General features: G+C 36.5%; 1 protein-coding gene across 4 annotated transcripts in view; it reads left to right on the top strand.

The window, feature by feature from the left end:
• FYB1 (FYN binding protein 1) overlaps positions 1 to 18,734 on the top strand; it is a 68,037-nt gene that overhangs the window by 46,515 nt on the left and 2,788 nt on the right. For 2 of the 4 annotated variants that reach the window (XM_087759843.1, XM_087759844.1), the window contains exons 7-18: positions 65 to 182; positions 1,859 to 2,015; positions 4,214 to 4,358; positions 7,245 to 7,273; positions 8,451 to 8,520; positions 9,056 to 9,196; positions 9,850 to 9,881; positions 10,955 to 11,024; positions 12,435 to 12,540; positions 12,846 to 13,008; positions 17,526 to 17,559; positions 18,701 to 18,732. In XM_087759843.1, the coding sequence (XP_087615969.1) occupies positions 65 to 182; positions 1,859 to 2,015; positions 4,214 to 4,358; positions 7,245 to 7,273; positions 8,451 to 8,520; positions 9,056 to 9,196; positions 9,850 to 9,881; positions 10,955 to 11,024; positions 12,435 to 12,540; positions 12,846 to 13,008; positions 17,526 to 17,559; positions 18,701 to 18,732 (1,097 nt within the window). The remainder of the gene's footprint in view (positions 1 to 64; positions 183 to 1,858; positions 2,016 to 4,213; positions 4,359 to 7,244; positions 7,274 to 8,450; positions 8,521 to 9,055; positions 9,197 to 9,849; positions 9,882 to 10,954; positions 11,025 to 12,434; positions 12,541 to 12,845; positions 13,009 to 17,525; positions 17,560 to 18,700; positions 18,733 to 18,734) is intronic. The other 2 variants (XM_087759845.1, XM_087759846.1) reach the window with 2 other exon arrangements.

Below are 18,734 nucleotides of genomic sequence, written 5' to 3'. Positions count from 1 at the left end.
GGGTAAGAAAGCTCCAGTGAAATTTGCTTCACTGCTACATTCAGTCCTGGCAATGCACTTTCAGATCATCAAGGGGAAAAGAGAAGAAGCGGGACAAGGAAGAAAAGAAAAGAATGGACCAAGAGAAGAAAGAACAAAAGGAAAAAGAAAAGAAAGAGCAGGAAATAAGGAAGAAGTTCAAAGTAAGCTTTTTGTTTTGGAATCTGGCCAAAGACGTGTAAGAAGCATTATTTAGCATTGTTGAGTTCAAAATACAGTTTTCAGCTGGCTACAAAGCCAGTTATTATGGCAGGTAGTTCAAGCACCTGGATAAATTCTGAATAAAGGTTTAAGCTACCCTTTTATGTTTGGCATATGCTTGACTTCAGGCTCTGTACTGAGGGCAAAGACATTTTTTCAGTGCTTATATAGTTTTTGTTAAATTCCCTTCTCACGTTCTTTCTATGTAAAAAAGTCTTAAAAACATTTCCTTTCACTTTTCTGTTTAAAAAACATTTACATCACTAGAATAGCATCAGAAGTCCTTAATAAAAGTGGGAATTGGATCCCATATACTTAGTGGTTTTTGCTTCATTGGAGTCAGATACAACAGTATCCAGCCCCGAAGAGATTTCAACATTGTATTGCAACACATTGCCCTTGCCTTGGTCTAAAGAGACCTAAAGGGACTTCCAGCCTAAATGGGGAGGACAGGAATAGGGCACGTGTAGGGGAGATACAGTCACTGTCAAGGCCTAGGGGCGAAATGATGAGACAGCTCTTTCTGGTTTATATCATTTTTATATAGCTGGTGGTCAGCATGCTACCACAGTTTACAAATCTGTCAGTCATTTTCCGTTAACTGATGCCTGTTCACAATGCTCCACTGTGCTTCTTTCAGTGTCATTGTACACAGTGGGCAGCTTTGTTTTTCTTCCTGTTATGCTCTATACACAGTAAAGCCATGGTGATTCTCTCACATCATGGCCTTGGTCTGCTATGGAGGAACTGACATGAGTTGAGGAGCAAATATTAAAGGAAAATACTAATAGTTAATAATAGTGGGTTTATAGCTGTCATTTGTCAGGCCTCAAGTCTATTTTTCAGACCACTCCTCTCAAGTGTAGGCATTAGTGCACTAGATGCTTTCAGACTCCTCTCTTGCAGCCATTAAAGTATGTTCTTATTCTTAAATGCAAACTAATATATTTTAGTGCATATTTTCTTTCCCATTTCTTCGCCACCTATACAGGATAGATATTCCTGAGCTAGTCTAGAATTATCAACAGCCACATGCCTCTGCAAGATCACATATATCTTAAAGCCACAGATAGTAAAATCCAAAGTGGTTCCTCCATAACATATATTAAAGATCTCACAAAGAGAATCCTGAATTCCAGTAAACAGTGTGATCATCTCTTGTGAGTACTTGTAGGACCACTTATAGAGTAGAATTGTAAACACAGAACATTATGTGGTAGACTTATTTATGTTAATGAACATTTACTCATATGAGTAGTTCTGCTGGAACTAAATGGAGCTGCCCACTGGAATTAAATACATGTCTGTTTTGTGAACCTGTGAAAGGCTCCATAGGTTAGCTTGTTGGTTTTAGTCTTTGTATTTCTGTGATTTTGCCAATCACTTCTTCAGCTGCCCTACTGCTATGCCATTGCCCTCTCTTTTCATTCCTGATTATTAATTTAAACTGGGTAGCTGGGGACAGGAGCGATGCCTTTCTGTTTATTTGCCTAGACTATTTTAAATGTCAATGAAACAAATAATCATCATTACAGTTATTTTCTCTTTTGTCTGAATGTTTGGGAAAGAACTAAATTTTTCCACATCTGTGATTTCTTTTGTTGCTCCTTCTCTGCAGTTAACCGGACCCGTCCAAGTCCTTCATCAGGCACGAGCTTGTGTTGACCACAAGGGAGGGAAGAATGAACTGACTTTCAAACAGGGGGATGAGATTGAAATAATTCGCCTCACAGACAACCCAGAAGGAAAGTGGCTGGGCAGGATAAAAGGATGTTGTGAGTTCTGTTTCTTCATTGTGCTCCTGAATGTTTTCACTGTATGACAGCAAACATGTGAGCATTACACCAAGGATTATCCTTTCCAAGGCTGAGTCCCTGGTAAATAATTACCCCAACTCACCCTCCTGTCCTTAGCTGGCATGCGAGGCTTAGTTCATAGTAGGAAGTCACTGTACAACATAATGTAACATCTACAGGCACTAGAATAAGTTAGGAACAATATGTTGCGCTCTTCACATACCTGTTGAGTGGTAATTCCATGTCAGCCTTCAAATAGCATCAGGACTTTGCTCCGTGCAAGTAATAAGGATTGCATTTTTTCATGTCATTGTATTAAAAATAACATGGGTGTTCCTAAAATAGAAGCAGAGCATATAAGGTCCTGTTTTAGGTGTTTGTCTTGTCCCTATTCCTGTGGGAAGTTTCTAATTGATTTCTAGATTTTATTTTATCTGAAATCCAAGATGTTTCTCTAATTGTATAAATATCATCAGTGGATCTATCAGTGTGCTAAGGGGTTGATGATCTGGCTCCTGGGTTGTAGCAAAGACATTAAAAGACTGATCCATAAAGTCAATGAAAATTATTAAAAGCACTTGCTTGACTTTTAAGGAAACTAAAGTGACAATAAGCTCAGTAAGACAGTTCACACATTTAGAACTGGACAATAGCAGCTGAGCACTTTGTAGTACTGGATGTAAAAAGACATTAAGGAACTGGAGCGTGTCTCATATAAAGAGAGTCTGTGGTCTGTTCAGGCTGGTGAAGGGAAGGCTCAGGGAGGATCTTATAATTGTTCATAAATATCTAATGGGAAGGTGTAAAGAAGATGGAGCCAGGCTCTTTCCAGTGGTGCCCAGTGACAGTGCAAGAGGCAACAGGCACAGACTGAAACACATGAAATTCTGTCTGAACATCAGGAAACACTTTTTTACTGTGAGGGTGACCAAGCAAGGGAACAGGTTGCCCAGAGAGGTGGTGGAGTCTCCATCCATGGAGATCTTCAAAGCCTGATGGGACATGGTCCTGGGCAACCTGCTCTAGCAGATCCTCCTTGGGCAGGGGGATTGGCCAAGATGATCTCAAAAGGTAAGTTCCAATATCAGCTTTCCTGTGATACTTTGAAGTTTTGTAAATAAGTCTTTTGCATGGATCATTTTGTACATAGGAAAACAAATCTTAGTGAGGGCTGGGAGAAAGGTATTTTCTTAAGCATGTGTGGTGAATTAATTAATTTACCTTCAATTAATTTACTTTTCATAAACCAATTCTTGCCTTAGCAAAACTGCAAGCTGTACAAGGCTTCTCACTGACAAGTGTTAACAGCACAGCCCAATTTGTTTCCCCAGTGCTTCAGCCTTCAATGTTCACACGCCAGTAATGGTCTGTGAAGAAGACCAAACAACAGAGGAAAATCAGTTCTAATCATTTAAATAAAAGAAGCAAAACAATGTGTTACAGATTTGAGGGGAAGCACACTAAAAACTGGGCTCATTCAAAAGCAGTGGCATGGGGGATTTTCCATTTTCAAGAATGCATGAGCATTTTTCACCTTCCAGAAAATCCATCAGGCTCTATTCTGCACAGGCAGTACGTCTGTCTAAAATTCCCCTCAGCAGAGACAGAGTTCCCAATCTCAGGCCAACTGCTCTGCTGCAAGTTTCTCCTGAGCCATTGCATCCAGGGGTATAACCACATCTTTTTAGCAAAGATCCAGGGACAAGAGGATAGCAATGCAGCTGCAGCGTGTTTACCAACCTGAAGCAAAATCGATGCAAAAAAAGTGTCTCTCCCTCCTAATGACCTGTCAGAATCTTTATGTCATGGACTGCCCTAAAATATGCCACGAGACTGCAGTGGCTCCAAGGTTAGCCGAGAAAGGGAGCTTGCCCCGTGATTCCTGGAGTGTGCACAGCAAATTCTTCTGCTGTAGCTGAGAAGTAAATAAAGGTGAAGTTAACTTGACATGAGCTGAGGAGGGTTTGGGGGGAAATCTGAGACAGATTGGAGATTTGTATTTGTGTAGACAGATGGAGACTCAAGTTGAGGCTGCTTGGAATGAGACATTTCTTTGAAAGTTTTCAAAGATCATACAAAACAATTCAATCATTGATTCTGAACCTTCTGTTAAACTCATCCCTTTACCATAAGCTTTAAAAATATCTCTGCCTAATTACATGGTTTCATTCATTTAGATGGATACATTAAAACAACCATGGTGGAGATTGATTATGATTCTTTAAGAAGAAAGCAACAACCATCCACCAGAGCTGCTGTGAAACATTCGGAGAGTGACCAAGAAGTGTATGATGATGTGGGAGAGCAGGACAGTATTAGCAGGTATGTATAAAGAATGCATGAAAAGGAACCAATGATTCACCCCAGTCAGCCTAGTCAGGGGAAGTTTTACAACAACAACGCAGACTCTTGTAACAAAAGAAGAGCCAGTTATATCAGAAACATATAACTGAGCTATTCAAACTGAAGTAGTCAGGGGAACAAGAATGGATACTGGAACCCAGCATCTATAAGCACTCATACTCAGAAGGAATCCATACTATTGGAAGAGGACCTACAGTACTGCAGTCCAAAAGACAACAAAATGCAAAACATGCAGGATTACAAATCACCTGCAGGAAATGCAGTTCTCTTCCGTCCCTCTCTTTTCTTGTTCTGTCTTTTGAAGTCACATACTGCATTTTCTAACATGCAAGAATAAAAGACTCTAAAAGCAATGGAAACACTCACTGCACTGGGGAACTCCTGATCGCCCTCATTGCTCTCAAACTATGAGCCTTACTACCTCTTTCCTTTTGAAGAGAAGGGACTTCTAGAAGCATGACTAGGATGGCCCTTCAGTAGAGAGTGTGGGTAATGTGTTTAGTCCTTAAAATAAGGCCTATAAAATCCCATGAGATGGGTATGAGCTATACTTTTTTGACTTCATCAGAAGCTCCTCTATGGCACAGACTCACATGTATTTGCAATGCAGTGCTACATTGCAGACTCTGTACTTCAATGTACCATGTTTTTCATGTCAAGTAGATCTGCACCTAGGGAAGCACCATCTCCAGCAGTGTGTCAAACTTGCTGTCAGGGAAATATTCTAGTGATCTTGTGACAAAAGTCAAGGCTATCACATGACCCAGCATGACGGTGGTACCTCTGTTACCCAACCTCACATAAAAGTCAATTCTGTCATGTGATGGAACAAACCTGTGCTCATTCTCTATTACGTGTCTTGATGTGCAGAAACACATACACCAGGATTCAGATAAGAGATCTGCATATGGGTGTAGAGGATTTCAATGTGTAGGACAACCATCTTGAAATGCTCAGCCATTACACCTGCTTTTACTGCTTCCCAGCACTTTAACTTAGAGGCCTGGCTGGAATGAAGGGAACACAGCTTGCTGGCTGCTGCATGCAGCTGATCCTCAGCTGCTAGAACATCCCCATGAGTTCCAGAAACAGCATTTGGAAAGATCTGCCTTCAGGCTGGCATTCTTTAAGCAACCAATATAGTTTTGCATCTGATATTTTTGCAGGTTGCTCAATATCAGTTTTCCTCCCTGAACATTCATCTCATATCATCATAACCTAGCCAGAAGAGTTGCTTTAGTTGTTCTAAGTTTTAGGTAATCTAAGCATTCGGTACTTCGTCACAGAAGTATCTTTGTCCAATCCTTTTCACTATAGCAAGCATTACAATTCACCACCTCAATGCAAGGAATTTAGAAAATTTATTGAATTCAACAGCAAACAAGAATACTTACACTGTTGCATGTTAAAATAACAGTGTAGGGAACTTGGAAGGATGAATGAATGGCTCAGATTCATTAAATCCTTTAATCTGTATTTTGACATTTTCATCTTCTCTAGTGATTAATAGCATTCTGTTCAGTTCATGAGCATGAATTGTTGGAAGGTCTAACATACATCAAACATGTTTTGAAACCACTGTAAGAATGCCATGCTAAAAAAAGCCTCTTGACCAAATAGTATTATCTCATTATTGGTAGTATTGTTAATATTCCAAAATTAATCAGTGACTAGGGCTATTGTATTTCAGGATTTCTTGGCACAAAAGTTTAACAAATATCTTGTTTTGATGTATAAGTTTAAGTAAGGCTCTGACCTGGAAATAATCTCAACTACTGTGAACCTATCAGGTTTTTTCAATTGCTGTTAGAACACTGGGCTAATATGGTATCCTTGAAATGTTAGAAATGTGCAGTTAGAGGTTTAAAGCATCACCCAATGAAAGCTAGTGGAGCAATAAGTTCATTTGTTTACCATTTCATCTCAAGAAAATCCCCTCATTAGGGTTGAATCGAAAGGGTGTGGATGCACTCTCTAGTGTTCACTCATATTATATTTTTATTCCAATCAAGTTTGACTACATGACCTCCTGAGATCCCTTCCAACATGAATTATCCTGTGATCCTAAGTCATATTTTGTAGTTTAATTTAAAGATATCAACAGGAATATAAAATACATTCTAAATATAGTAAATTGTTACAGCTGTAGATATCCGTTTGCATTTCCTTGAAAATGACACTTTATTGGAAATTGCTAACAGTTGTTAACAATTACTAACAATTAGGACCAAATGTTCTGCTTGTATGAAAATGTGCACCTTCATTGGCTTGAAATACCTGCATTGATTTATGCAAATAGAGAATTTGCTTCACAGCTTTACTTATAAAATATTGCCCTTTTTTTTTACATTAACTAAAGATGGTATTGATAACTCTCTCTCTTATAACCATTTGAATTATTGTGAATGATATTTTAAATTACTCTTTTCTAATTTGTAATGAATTATTTCCAAGGAAAAAAAAAAAACACAGAGTATTTGTTCCTGCTTTCCCTGAATCTACTAGAAGTTAATCTCTCCTCGCTTACTTACAAATTAGATGACACATTTTCTTTAGCATTAGTGAGAATGCAACTACTATTTGACTTTAAGAAATCAGTGTGGGTGTGGTGAAAACAGTGAGAGAAAAAGAACTGGCAAAATTTAGTTGTTGCCCATATAGAACACACAAGCATGTGCCTGAGCTTCCAGTGCAGAATTTGTAGTGCTCAGCTGGCAATGCAGATGAGTGCCAAAGCCAAAAGGTTTAGAACTAATAACTACAAGAGTGATGGGTGATCATGGTGTTTTCTTTTTCTAAAGGATGACTGTTTTTCTCTAAACCATCTCTTGTTTGCTTTTCCAGTCAGAGTGGTGGCCAAAGTGGAGCTGGAAGTAAGTTCTACGTATACTTTTTGGAGAGGGTTGCTTGTGTGTACTGCTTACCTTCAAATCCAGACCTCTGCAGCTTCCAAATAATGCAGTAATTATCCATAAGCATGCTAAATGTTAGCTAACAGGCCACAAACAAGGAGGTATAGTGGCCAAATTAACTTTCTTTCCACTTATGGGAACTTGGGTGAGAAAGAAGTTTTGTCTTCAGATACTGTGAATCACAAGCATGCCAGAAGATGACAAAACTTTAATTTTTTTTGTGTGAAGGTAAATCATCCCACAAAACAGCACAGATATAATTGTCAAAATATTAACTTGACCAAGAGGTTTCATGCAGGAGAAATCCAGTTCTGAAATAGCCAGTAATACTACCAATTAAAACTGCATTTTGCTGAGAGTTAAGGGGAACTTCAGTTTCAGTGATACTCTGGAGTCCTAACCAGTACGACTGCAGCAGTTTCACACTGTCAAGAATACACATTCAAACCCCGTTTCCCCTTTGGTAGCACATATATTTATGTAGCATTCCCTGTTGATCACGAGAGCACAGCTCATCTTCTCAGCTTAGAGTTTAGATACTAGTCATGGCAGAAGCATCCCCTGGCAGTGCTTAAAGAAGCTGCTGCCAGCTAAGTACAGATTTCAGTGATTACTTTGACCAGTGGCTAGAACTGGACATGGAAACTGAGCTAACCCTGCACTGAAGGAGGTGGGGCTCAAAGGTCAGAACTGAGGCCAAAATGGGGAGCTTACATTGCACTTCCCTTTGGATTCTGTGGATGAACACAAGATGTCACTTGCTGAGAGGGCTGGTCTCACATCTTCAATCATCACTTGAGTCACACACAAAAATTTAAAAGCCACCAGTCATCATAACAACTGGGCCAAAATCAGCCCTTGTGAATGTCATCGAATACAGTGTAAAGGCATTTGTTTTCAGTATTCATGCTCTTGTGATTGGCAGTGCCACATTTAAATGCTGTGGATGGCATTCCCAACTGGGATAAGTCTAAATCACTGTTTTAATAAATAGGCTGTGCTGGTTTACAGAAAGATTCCATTTGCAAGGATATTGCACTAACTGCACACATCTGACATACTTATGAGGCCAGTAATGAATACTCTATTCAGCAGCATTAAATATAAATGCATTAATTCACCATTTAATCTGTTAAAGAGATATTCCCACCTCCTCCTTCTGATCAAGAAATTTATGATGGGATTGATGATGAAGATGCTGTAACTAGGTAGGTTTTTGTATCATTTAAATAATTTGCTTCTTTAACAGAGTGTTTTCATTTCAGTTTTTAGTATTTTTGAATTAGGCATAATAATTAGCAAGTATTAGGATGATCAGCAAGTGCGTATACATCAGGATGGATTCGTGAAGCTAAAAAAAGGGTTCTTTCGTCTTTTGGAGAAGTTTTATTCTGTAATTAATTTTGGTATGTCAGCAAATCCCCAAATCCCCAACTAGACAGAAAGGCTCTGAAATGAAAATAACAAACTAAAATGCTAGCTTGCTGAGTAGCAACACGAAAACAGTAAGCCACTAGATTAATATCTATATTTACAAATATATCTCAATATCTACAAATGACCGAACATACATATTTCTAGTTTAGCATTTTAGTGTTTAGCATTTAGGTAAGTGTCCTCACCTTGTGCTATATGCATTGTTGGAATTAATGAGAATTATGTGCATCAATGGAGAATTTAAACTGGACCTTTTAAAAAGTATGTTACGTTTTACATTATGATAATTGCATGCATACTCCAAAGGTCTGTATCACAGGATGAAGATAAGAATGGTATCTGGTCCTGGAGAATCTTGAAGAGGCTAAAGGTCAAAGATGACAAAAAGAAAAGTGTACGAGAAAAAACAACCAAAGTCAATGGGGCAGAAGATAATGGAGATATGTTGTAAGAGTCTGCCAGGAAATCACAGTGCACATTAACTAATTCTAATGATCACATGCTACTAACATGTTCTCACAGCAGCCTGATGAATCATGAATCAAATTGCAGCTCAGGATGATACTTTTCTGCAAAAATACTCACCTCCTTTCTTTTCACTTGCATAATGTAATTACTCTCTTTACAAGCTGTATTTGTTGCATAAATCTGATAATTAAAATATACCAAAACTTTTTTTTGGTGAAGAACATCAAAATAATCCATCATCTTTGTAAGTTTGCTGTATCCTCAGTTAAAATGTACTTTGCTCATCAGTACAACATAGCTGAGATAAACTGGTAAATCTAGTCCCATTAATACAAATTTTAGAAATAATATGCGAAACAGAAAAATGAAAAGATTGTCTTCTACTCATCTTGCCTAGAGGTTAGATCAGCAACTGGTGTTCTTACCACCATCTTCTCTCAGTTCCAAACCAGTTTACTTTGATTCAGTGGTAAAAAATACATTTAGTCCATGAGTATTGCTGGTGTCTGCGGAGCTTCAAAATGTCTGGATATTACTTGGAACCCTTGTGTTGCAAGTTTTTTAAATGATTTAAATGATGCAAAAGCCTATTAATGGGATGTAAATACTTAATGAGCATCTTTTTTTTCCAGCATGTCTCCTTCAACAAAGCAGTTTGGAAAAGGTAATTAATAGCCTATTGTTCAATCTCCATATTGATTCCTGATCCTTTTTTATGTATACATTACTCTGTATCATGCTAGTCACAAAAATACATTGCAGGAAGGAAACAGGATTTCCCATTGCTTACCCAGTTCCAGCAAACAAATTTCAAATATTGTGACTGATTTGGCTACAGACAAGGAGATACAAATACATTGCAAGCTCTCTAGAGCACAATTTAATGTATTTTTTAAGAAGTCATAATTTTTCTGTGTGAGATTTCCACCAGTTCATTTTATTTGACTTTAAGTATGAACAGATACACTTGGAAAGGAACACAATGCAAGACTTCAAAAGTAAAGAGAGATGCTTGTTGTTATTTTTATCACTTGCAGTGTCCTTGTAAGATAACACATACTCATAAATATCAGTTCAGCCATGGAATAAAAAGCAAGTTCTTACAGTTTTTGAGGCTGTTGCCTGAACTGAGTTCTAAACCTTTTATCTCCTACTGTGATTTTTCTAACCATTGATTTGATGAGTTGAACAATTGCTTCCTCTCTACAAATATTCTGAATGTGATTCAAAGTATATTCTTGGGGTAAGAATTCTTTTCACTGCTTTGGCATTGCAAGATGGAGTAAAAACTAACATACATGTGATTCATATCCACTTCTAAGCAATGTTGCATTGACCAGAGTGCTATGGAAGTGCCTGAGTGTACGTTAACATCAAACCCCCAAAATATACTTTGATGCAACACAGTGGGAAATGGACTAATTAAAGCGAAGATTAAAGGCTATTGCATTAGCCAACATGTGCTAAAACTTGCTTCAGCTTAAGAAGATTAAAATATCAGTGAATACCTATTATTATTAATAAAGAGTCTTACTCTGAAAGGGTTGGCTGATGTTTGTTTTGCACAGTACATTGTGCAAAACACAGAACCCACAGTTACTATAGACAATAAATGGCTACAGTACTTGCCGCAATTTCTTGTCAACTTAGCTATGCTACCATAGATTGTAACACAATGTATTCACTACTCAAGGACTGCGTAATAATTTTCCATTCTTTTAAACACTATTGTTTCAGATTGTGGAGACAATGATGTTTATGATGACGTAGATTCTTCAGACTTCCCTCCTCCACCGCCGGAAATCAAGCAAGTGAAAATGGGAATTACTCCCTTGATTAGAAATCTGTAATACACTGTGAAACATTTTCAAAGTATTTACTAAAGGCAGATTGCTACTAATCTATGCTTTATTTGGTGTTGTCAGGTTTTGTAATTCTCCTAACCCTACTGTTGACGATGGCAGTTGAATGCTCCCTGCCTCCATTTCAGATTGAAATAATAATTAGACTATAGAATAAATAAGCATGCTTTGAATTTCAACAAATTCAGCCTCTGATGGACAAGAGGTAGAAATGAATGCATGGCCTAAAGATTCTTCATTGTAGATTCTCTGCATGCAGTCCTCTTCCTATCAAAATTTGGGGACTGTTAAGATAAGTACTCGATCCCAGCTGCTGTAGTATTTTAAGAGAAAAGGAGATAGAGCCCTGTGTTGTAAGTGTGAAACACCTCCGGAAGTGTAAAGTTCAACTTGGCAAACTTTCATCCCTGCACCAGGAAGTTATGGCCATCTCTGGACCACAGATGTGTTACGAGCACAGATGCATCTGTGAAGATGACTGCAACATGTCACATTCTGTTGTCACTAACTCCACTCAAGTGGAGCTACAGGGTGCACTGCAATAATCTAGTCTGGAGGCATTAAAACAGAGAGAGCTCTTTGAACTGTATATCCAAGGGAGAAGATGTGGCTTTCCTAACCAAATCTAGGTTACTTCACACACACACATAAATTCATCATCAGTGGAACTGTCATCCACAACTCCTACAGAGATCAGGAAGGATCAAAAAGTAGAGTTGGACTTTAAATTCCCAGGTACAGCATCAGGAAGGGCAGGTAAGGCAGGAAGACCTTCCATGCTCACTAGCACAAGTCAACAGTATCAGGGATGTGGAAAAAAAATCCAGAACTTGAAATGGGTCATGTAATGCACACTCCCTTGGTGTAGTAAAGTCTTCTATGGGAACACAGGACTAACACAGCTGCTGTATGAAAGGCTGAGATGTTCCAGCTGCCTCCACAGTGGGACATGTGTTACTCAGCCTATTGCCCAAAGATACATAGACTTCACAAATATTGCTCCTTGCCTAGAGATCTCAAAGTGATGGGTATCATTTACCTAAAATATTTTCAGTAGATGTAAAGTTCTCATTGCTGTAGCAGCTAGATACTTCGAATAATTTTCTATATTCACTTATGTGATAGAAATATTAACATCAGAACTCATTAAAAGAGAAAAGCAGGAAAGACAACCCCAGCTTTTTATTTCTTTTGAAATCAAATCTGTATTGTATTATCCATATTACTTTTGTAGAACAACAAAATATACTAAAGACACATGGAGGCAAATGCATTTTCACTAAAATTATCAGAAAGGTTGTCAATACCTCAGATGTGTTGCTAATTTTTTTTTCTTCTGTAACCTCTTGTTTTAGTTCATCAAAATCAGCAAGCCTTGGAAAACGTAAATCAGAAGAAAAAGATGCACAAAAGCTTAAAAAGATGGAAAAAGAAGAGAAAGAGTTCAGAAAAAAGTTCAAAGTAAGTTTTGTTCACATAAAATCTAAAGATTAAAATATCTTTATGGTGTCCAAATTTGTATCCCCTAATTTGTAAATAATCTATTATTTTGCTTTTGAAAGGTAAAGTATTACTACTTGTAAAAATAGTGATCTGAGCATTTGTAAGTCCTAATGGCAAGCATGGGTACATTTTACATGGCATAAACAATTTGCCTAATTTCCAAAAATTTAGTAATAAATGGGAATATATTGTTCTAAAAAATGCATGATCATAAGCTTTATGTTGATAGTTTTAACCAGCATCTCTTTATGTTATTTTTGCAGTTTGAAGGTGAAATTAAAGTTCTTTACTCTACCACCACAATCCAGGATTTGCCCCAGAGAAGATGGGGACCTAAAGAACTACAAGTTAAACCAGGGGAATCTCTTGAAATTATAGAAAGTACAGATGATACCAAGGTCCTGTGCAGGAATGAAGAAGGAAAATGTAAGTTTTATTAAAAAGCTGTAGTACAAATCAAGTTGTCAGAGAATGAATGAGTCAGGATGTGTAAAAAACCCTCTTTAAAGGGTATAAAAATATTAAAGCAGAGCCTAACACTTGCTTTTTTTCCTTGCCTGGTGGTTGACAAGAGGTAGATTGTTGTTATTTTATTATTGTGTTTTAAGAGCAGCTTGCCATAAAGAAAATTAAAACTACAATAGACAAGAGATACCAAATGTGAGAAAAAGGACAATTTAGTTATGTAAATCTTCTTTGCATCAACTCAGATTAGCAGATGTTTTTGTTGCTTCTGTCTCCCTCTATTTGCCAAAAAGAGCATAGCTATGATACCCCACAGAATCTAGTAAAAGTAAAATCCATGCTGCACCTCAGGGAATCACTTGCCCGTTGATTGCAGCCAAGGGAAAATCAATAACAATATTGTTACTTTCGATTGCCAGAGATGGAGTTCAATCTTTTCAACAGGCTGGGGGGGAAACTGTTTAGGAGTCTTCCCCCCAGCCCCCAGCTGATCCAAAGCATATATCCTCATTGGATGCCTGCTTGTTTTAGGAGCTGCGCAAGGCCTTTCAGTGTTTCTTTGAAACCCTTGGCCAGGGTGTGTATTGGCAGAAGTTTTTGCATTTTTGGAGAAGTCTGGACCATCTACCATTGGTTTCAATTTCTTAATGTGTTTCTGTTACAATACTTTTCAAGTCTCCTAATGAAAATTCACTTTGTGTGGGAACAGACTACATTCAAAGTAGCAGCACCCTTCTGTTCACCTTTACTTTTTACCTCTGACCTATCTAGAAGACAGTCCAATGCCATAAATCTCTGAAGGGGATTCAGTCACTTCTAATTTTTTTCCTCTCTGTACTCAACTGTAACAGTCTAGAGTATAGCCTTCTTCCTGGCAGGCCTACAGGGTGAGGAAGAATGTTCTTGCTTAACACATATGTTTTTCAAAATATGGATTACAATAGCGTAGCCACTTCCCAAAGAGCAGCTTTCAATGCTGCGTTTTTTGAGTCAAGCTAAAGACAAAGTAGAAAGTAGTTCACGTTGGCTGTGTTCCTCACATAGTCTTCAAAGCCTTTCAAATAGTGACAGGAGCTACTGCTTTGCTATGCATAAAAGAGCAAAACAAATAAAAATATCCTCCCTGAAAACCTCTGAGTAGTTCTCTGTCAATTTTCACATTAATTAGTGAAGTTTGAATCCTACTTTCGTTAAGTGCATGACAGTTTTGGTTATATGCTCTAGTTGCTCTAGTTCCTCGTATCTTGAAGCTATCATTTTACCTTTTGAAGGCCAGATAGACTGAAAAACAACAATTAAAGATGTTTTTGTTACTTTGTTGCACATGAATTCTTCCATTTGATCGTCAACTTATGAAGCACTTCCATAGCTTCATGCCTCTACGGGCAGTTAAACAAAATTACAAATTATATTATAATGTCTTCCCACCTTTTTAAGCAACAGCTGATGATCTTAGGAACGTCTTCTGCTATGACTTATTTTGTTATGAAATTATTTGAAATTTCAAAAGTGAAACAAAGAACTGATTCTCATTTGCCTTCTCAAATTCCTTCTTACTGTTGCCTTGGTCTGACCAACAAAAGGTATGTACCTTTTGAAATACACAAAGACCTTCAATTCACTCTCATAGATTTTGATTAGGATATAAATGGACTTCAGTGCCTGAAAATGTAAGTTGTGTCCTCTCCAAGCCTCCTTTACACCATCAGAGAGCAGCTGGCCTGATGTGTCATAGCTTTCGGTGGTGCTAAATGATCAAGATGGAGTGTGCGGACCTGCTGCCTTGTTCTCTATTATGGAAGCCACATAAATATGAATAAATTAGTTAGAAACTGAAACTTTGGATGTGTAATTTTGGATTAGTAAATTTGAAAGAGTGTGAGATCAGCAGGGGCTATATCTCCCACATATTTAGGGGCTAGGGGCCATCAGAAGAACCTAGATTATGCTTTGCAGTGGCAGAAGGACTGGCACATGCACATCTGGCTTGCCAGCACACTGTGTTTGTACGCCGTGACTGTAAGTGAAGAAATTTTGCTTTCATGTATTTCACGTGAGAAAATTAAAAGAAACAGAGAAGATTAGATTAGCCAAATGATTTTAAGTGATCCCCGGTGAGACTTCTGGAAATTATTTGACTCTGCTTAAAGAGAATTTTAAAAAGATGCATCTTTAAAAAAAAATCAATTTTTATGCCTTTATGCCAGATAATAAAATCTGGGGGAAGAAAACCAGGCTAAGAATATCCTGAATAGACAGGGCTTTCCCTATGTGTATCAACTTGCAATCAGCCTGACAGAATACACAGGTAACTGAAAATCTGCAGCACTGGGTTCTTTGACTATTGAAGATTATCTGCAGTTTAACATTTTTAGGAGGCAAAAGTTATAATAGAATTTATGTATCAAATCTTCATGACCCTAAAGGTATAAATACAGGCAAATGAAGCAAATTTTATCTTACCTACCTGCAAAACTATTAAATGCATAGAACTATTTTTTCATTCATGTAACTGTTAAGTCTTAAACAGAAGCTAAAGCAGATTAGTGCCAAATAAAATATTATCACATGAAATTAATGCCTTTTTAGGGAACCCTCAGCTCTAGCACAAAACAGAAGTTTTCTTTAAAAATGCAGTGTTTTTAATGTGTTATGGCCTTCACAGAGCAAATTGCTAATCTACTTTATATATAGTGATTGATACAGCATATTCTAGAAAAAACATTTATTTGAGTTTTATAGCAATATCTGATATCTAAATATTTTAAGATGGAAATACACCAAGTTAAAATGAATTATGCAAATGTTTCTTTATGAAGAAAAGCTTTATAGAAGAATTAGTTACTTAATTACTATTTGCAGGACTATTTTGGATATTAGTCTTGTCAGATAACGTTTTCAATATTCCATATAGGAATCATAGGACATGTTTATATATTGAAACATTGGCCAGTTGAAGACTGTGATAATTCAGCAGCTTTTGGGAACAGCACTAGTTCATTGTGTCTGATGCCAATTTACAAGGGAAGGTTTCCCCTACTAGTAAAATTACAGATCTTGAAAAGGGCAATTTCAGTTAGAATAAAATTAGGGCTTGGACGTGAAAAAGGCTTAACACACAATACGAGATTTTTTTAGCTGGACATTACTGTGCATTTAAAAAAAGAAAAGATACTTTCATGTCTTGTGTATCAGAAAAGCAAAATTCATGTGAAGGAGGAAATAATTCCTTAAGGTAAAAGAGTAAGATCTGGGGATTCAGCTAGACTGACCCGAAGGATCTCCACCAGAAATACTAGCAGAAAGCTGATAATTTCTGTATTATATAATGGTTCCTAAGCACACGGAGCAGTAGCAACTCCAAGAATTCAAGGAACTTTACAAATCAGGCTAATAAATTTTTTCTAAAACCTATGGATTATGTATGAATTACTAAAAACTTGTCATGTCAGTGTGACCATTTAAGCCTCCTGATCAATACAAGAAGGAAACTTATACAGTAATTTCAAATATAACACAAGATCACATTTCTCCTTTAGAACTGTCCTACTTTTGTATCAACATACTAATGTTTACCTACAAATATGTAATTACTGTTATGGCTTTCTCTTTGCTTGTATATGTTGTACCAATTGACAAGTATTTCAGTAGATATCTTTTACCAAAGACAGCAAGTAATTTTTTCAAGAGATGATATATATTGAAGAAGAATATGTGTAGTTTTATCTGATTTCGTTAGTAATGCAACAGAGTAATACAATAATTCGCTAGTGAATAGCTTTTCTAAGGTATTTCCATTATCTATATAAACAGTTCTTATCAATATGATACAGTTAAAAATTGTTAATCAGTTACAGTTAATGATACTTAATTGGTGTATACATCTTGAAAGATTTTTTTTTGCTGTAGGAAACTATACATATTTATGTTATTTGTTATTATAAATATTATTATGTGGTTATTACTATACCACATTTTTGTGCTACAGTTTGTGAACTGTACCATATTTTCTTTAATACCTATTGTTTCACACCCCTCTCATGCAACAAGGAAACTAAAATATAAGATGAAAACCTAATCTTGCATAACCAGTATTACTATTTTCTCCTTTCACCACTAGTTCTGTACACAATGGAAACCATTACAATGAAACAAGAGAAATGACATTTTATTAATATGTAAAATACCTGGCACAGTAGATGTCTAAGTGCTCTTGGAGCTACTGTAGTATTCTAATTGCCTAATCTAAGGCACCATGTTATACTAAACAAGCAGATAAGAATAATTAAAACTAAAATTGGACATCATAGCAAAATCTTCCTCGAGTAGATATCCATTGTACATTGTTGTCCATGTATTATGTCTTTCCATCTGAAATATCTAAAAGAGAAAAAATGCATTTCACTAGTGCTAGCAACATAAGAAATAACATGAATATTTAAATTTAACTTAAATACATATATATTTCAATTTTACAGATGGCTATGTTCTGAGAAGCAATTTAGTTGAGAAGTAAGTACAAAGTGATCTTTTTGAAAAATCTGTTATAACACTCACTTTTGTTCTAAACTCTTTGTTAAATAAAAGTGAAATGTAATTATTTTAGTATGTCATTCTAGTCCTGCAAATTGAGTTATTTTTACAGAGTTTAGATTCCTCAAGAATTAGTCACATACATCCATGCTGGAAATTTTCCAGGGCCCCATTCCTCATTGTTTAACCATAAACTCTGGTTTAAACCATGAAAAATTACATAAATTAAGCATTATTGGTACTAGAATCTATTACTGAACTGCACATTAATGTGATTAAGTGTATTGATGCCATTTTCAAATGTTTAACTAAAATGGGCCAATTTCTATTTGGGTTTATTTTTATTTCAGTCTTATCAGGATTGAGCAGACTTGGCTCAGTGTTGCTCCAAATAATTGCGTGGAGTTCAGCATTCAGGTTCTAATCCAAAATTCTTATCATACAAAGCCTTTCCATTTCCTTCAGTGGGCTTTATGTTAGACCCTTAAATATGAAATCAGATGTCACTTTTAGAATTGAGGCCTGCAAACAATAATACACATGTATAACATACATATAAATACCCTTATTGGCTTCTATGGGCCTGTTCATGAATCTAAAAGTGACATATTTTGAGAATTCCTATTCATGGAGCATGTATCATTTATAGACGTTACCTAAATTCATTGTCTAAAAAGCTCCTCCTCCAAAACCTTTATGGCATTGCCAAGTAGAGAAACAAATAAGAATTTCAAGTGCATACTGATTTTTTTTACTCATCTTTTCTGGTTTTCATTTAAAAAAAATCAGTAAGTATTTCATTTTTTATAGAAATATCTCTATGAGTTTTTTCGAATAGCTACTTAAAAACTTAATTAAAAAAAACCTTTTAATAAAGCAAGCCTTTCATGTTAGAAAGAAATGTATCCAGATCTACCTGTCACTGAAAATCCTTTGACCTGATCATCTTGCTCAACACTGTTCTGTAACCACAAAGGCTGCACTTTTCTAATTAGCCAATGAATTACTTGATAGCACCTCTGTACCATACTGCTAAACCATTTTGTATCTGCATGCAAATAGTAATATATATCTGATGTCTCAATTTTTAATACATTATTTTTCTTTTTTTAACTTACAGTGATGGAGAGATTTACGATGATATTGGTGATGGT

Source organism: Nipponia nippon, unplaced genomic scaffold (genome assembly GCF_047370975.1).
Source record: "Nipponia nippon isolate SJK-2023a ecotype South Korea unplaced genomic scaffold, ASM4737097v1 scaffold_20, whole genome shotgun sequence".
Lineage (NCBI taxonomy): Eukaryota > Metazoa > Chordata > Aves > Pelecaniformes > Threskiornithidae > Nipponia > Nipponia nippon.
This window is presented reverse-complemented; position numbering and strand designations above follow the sequence as displayed.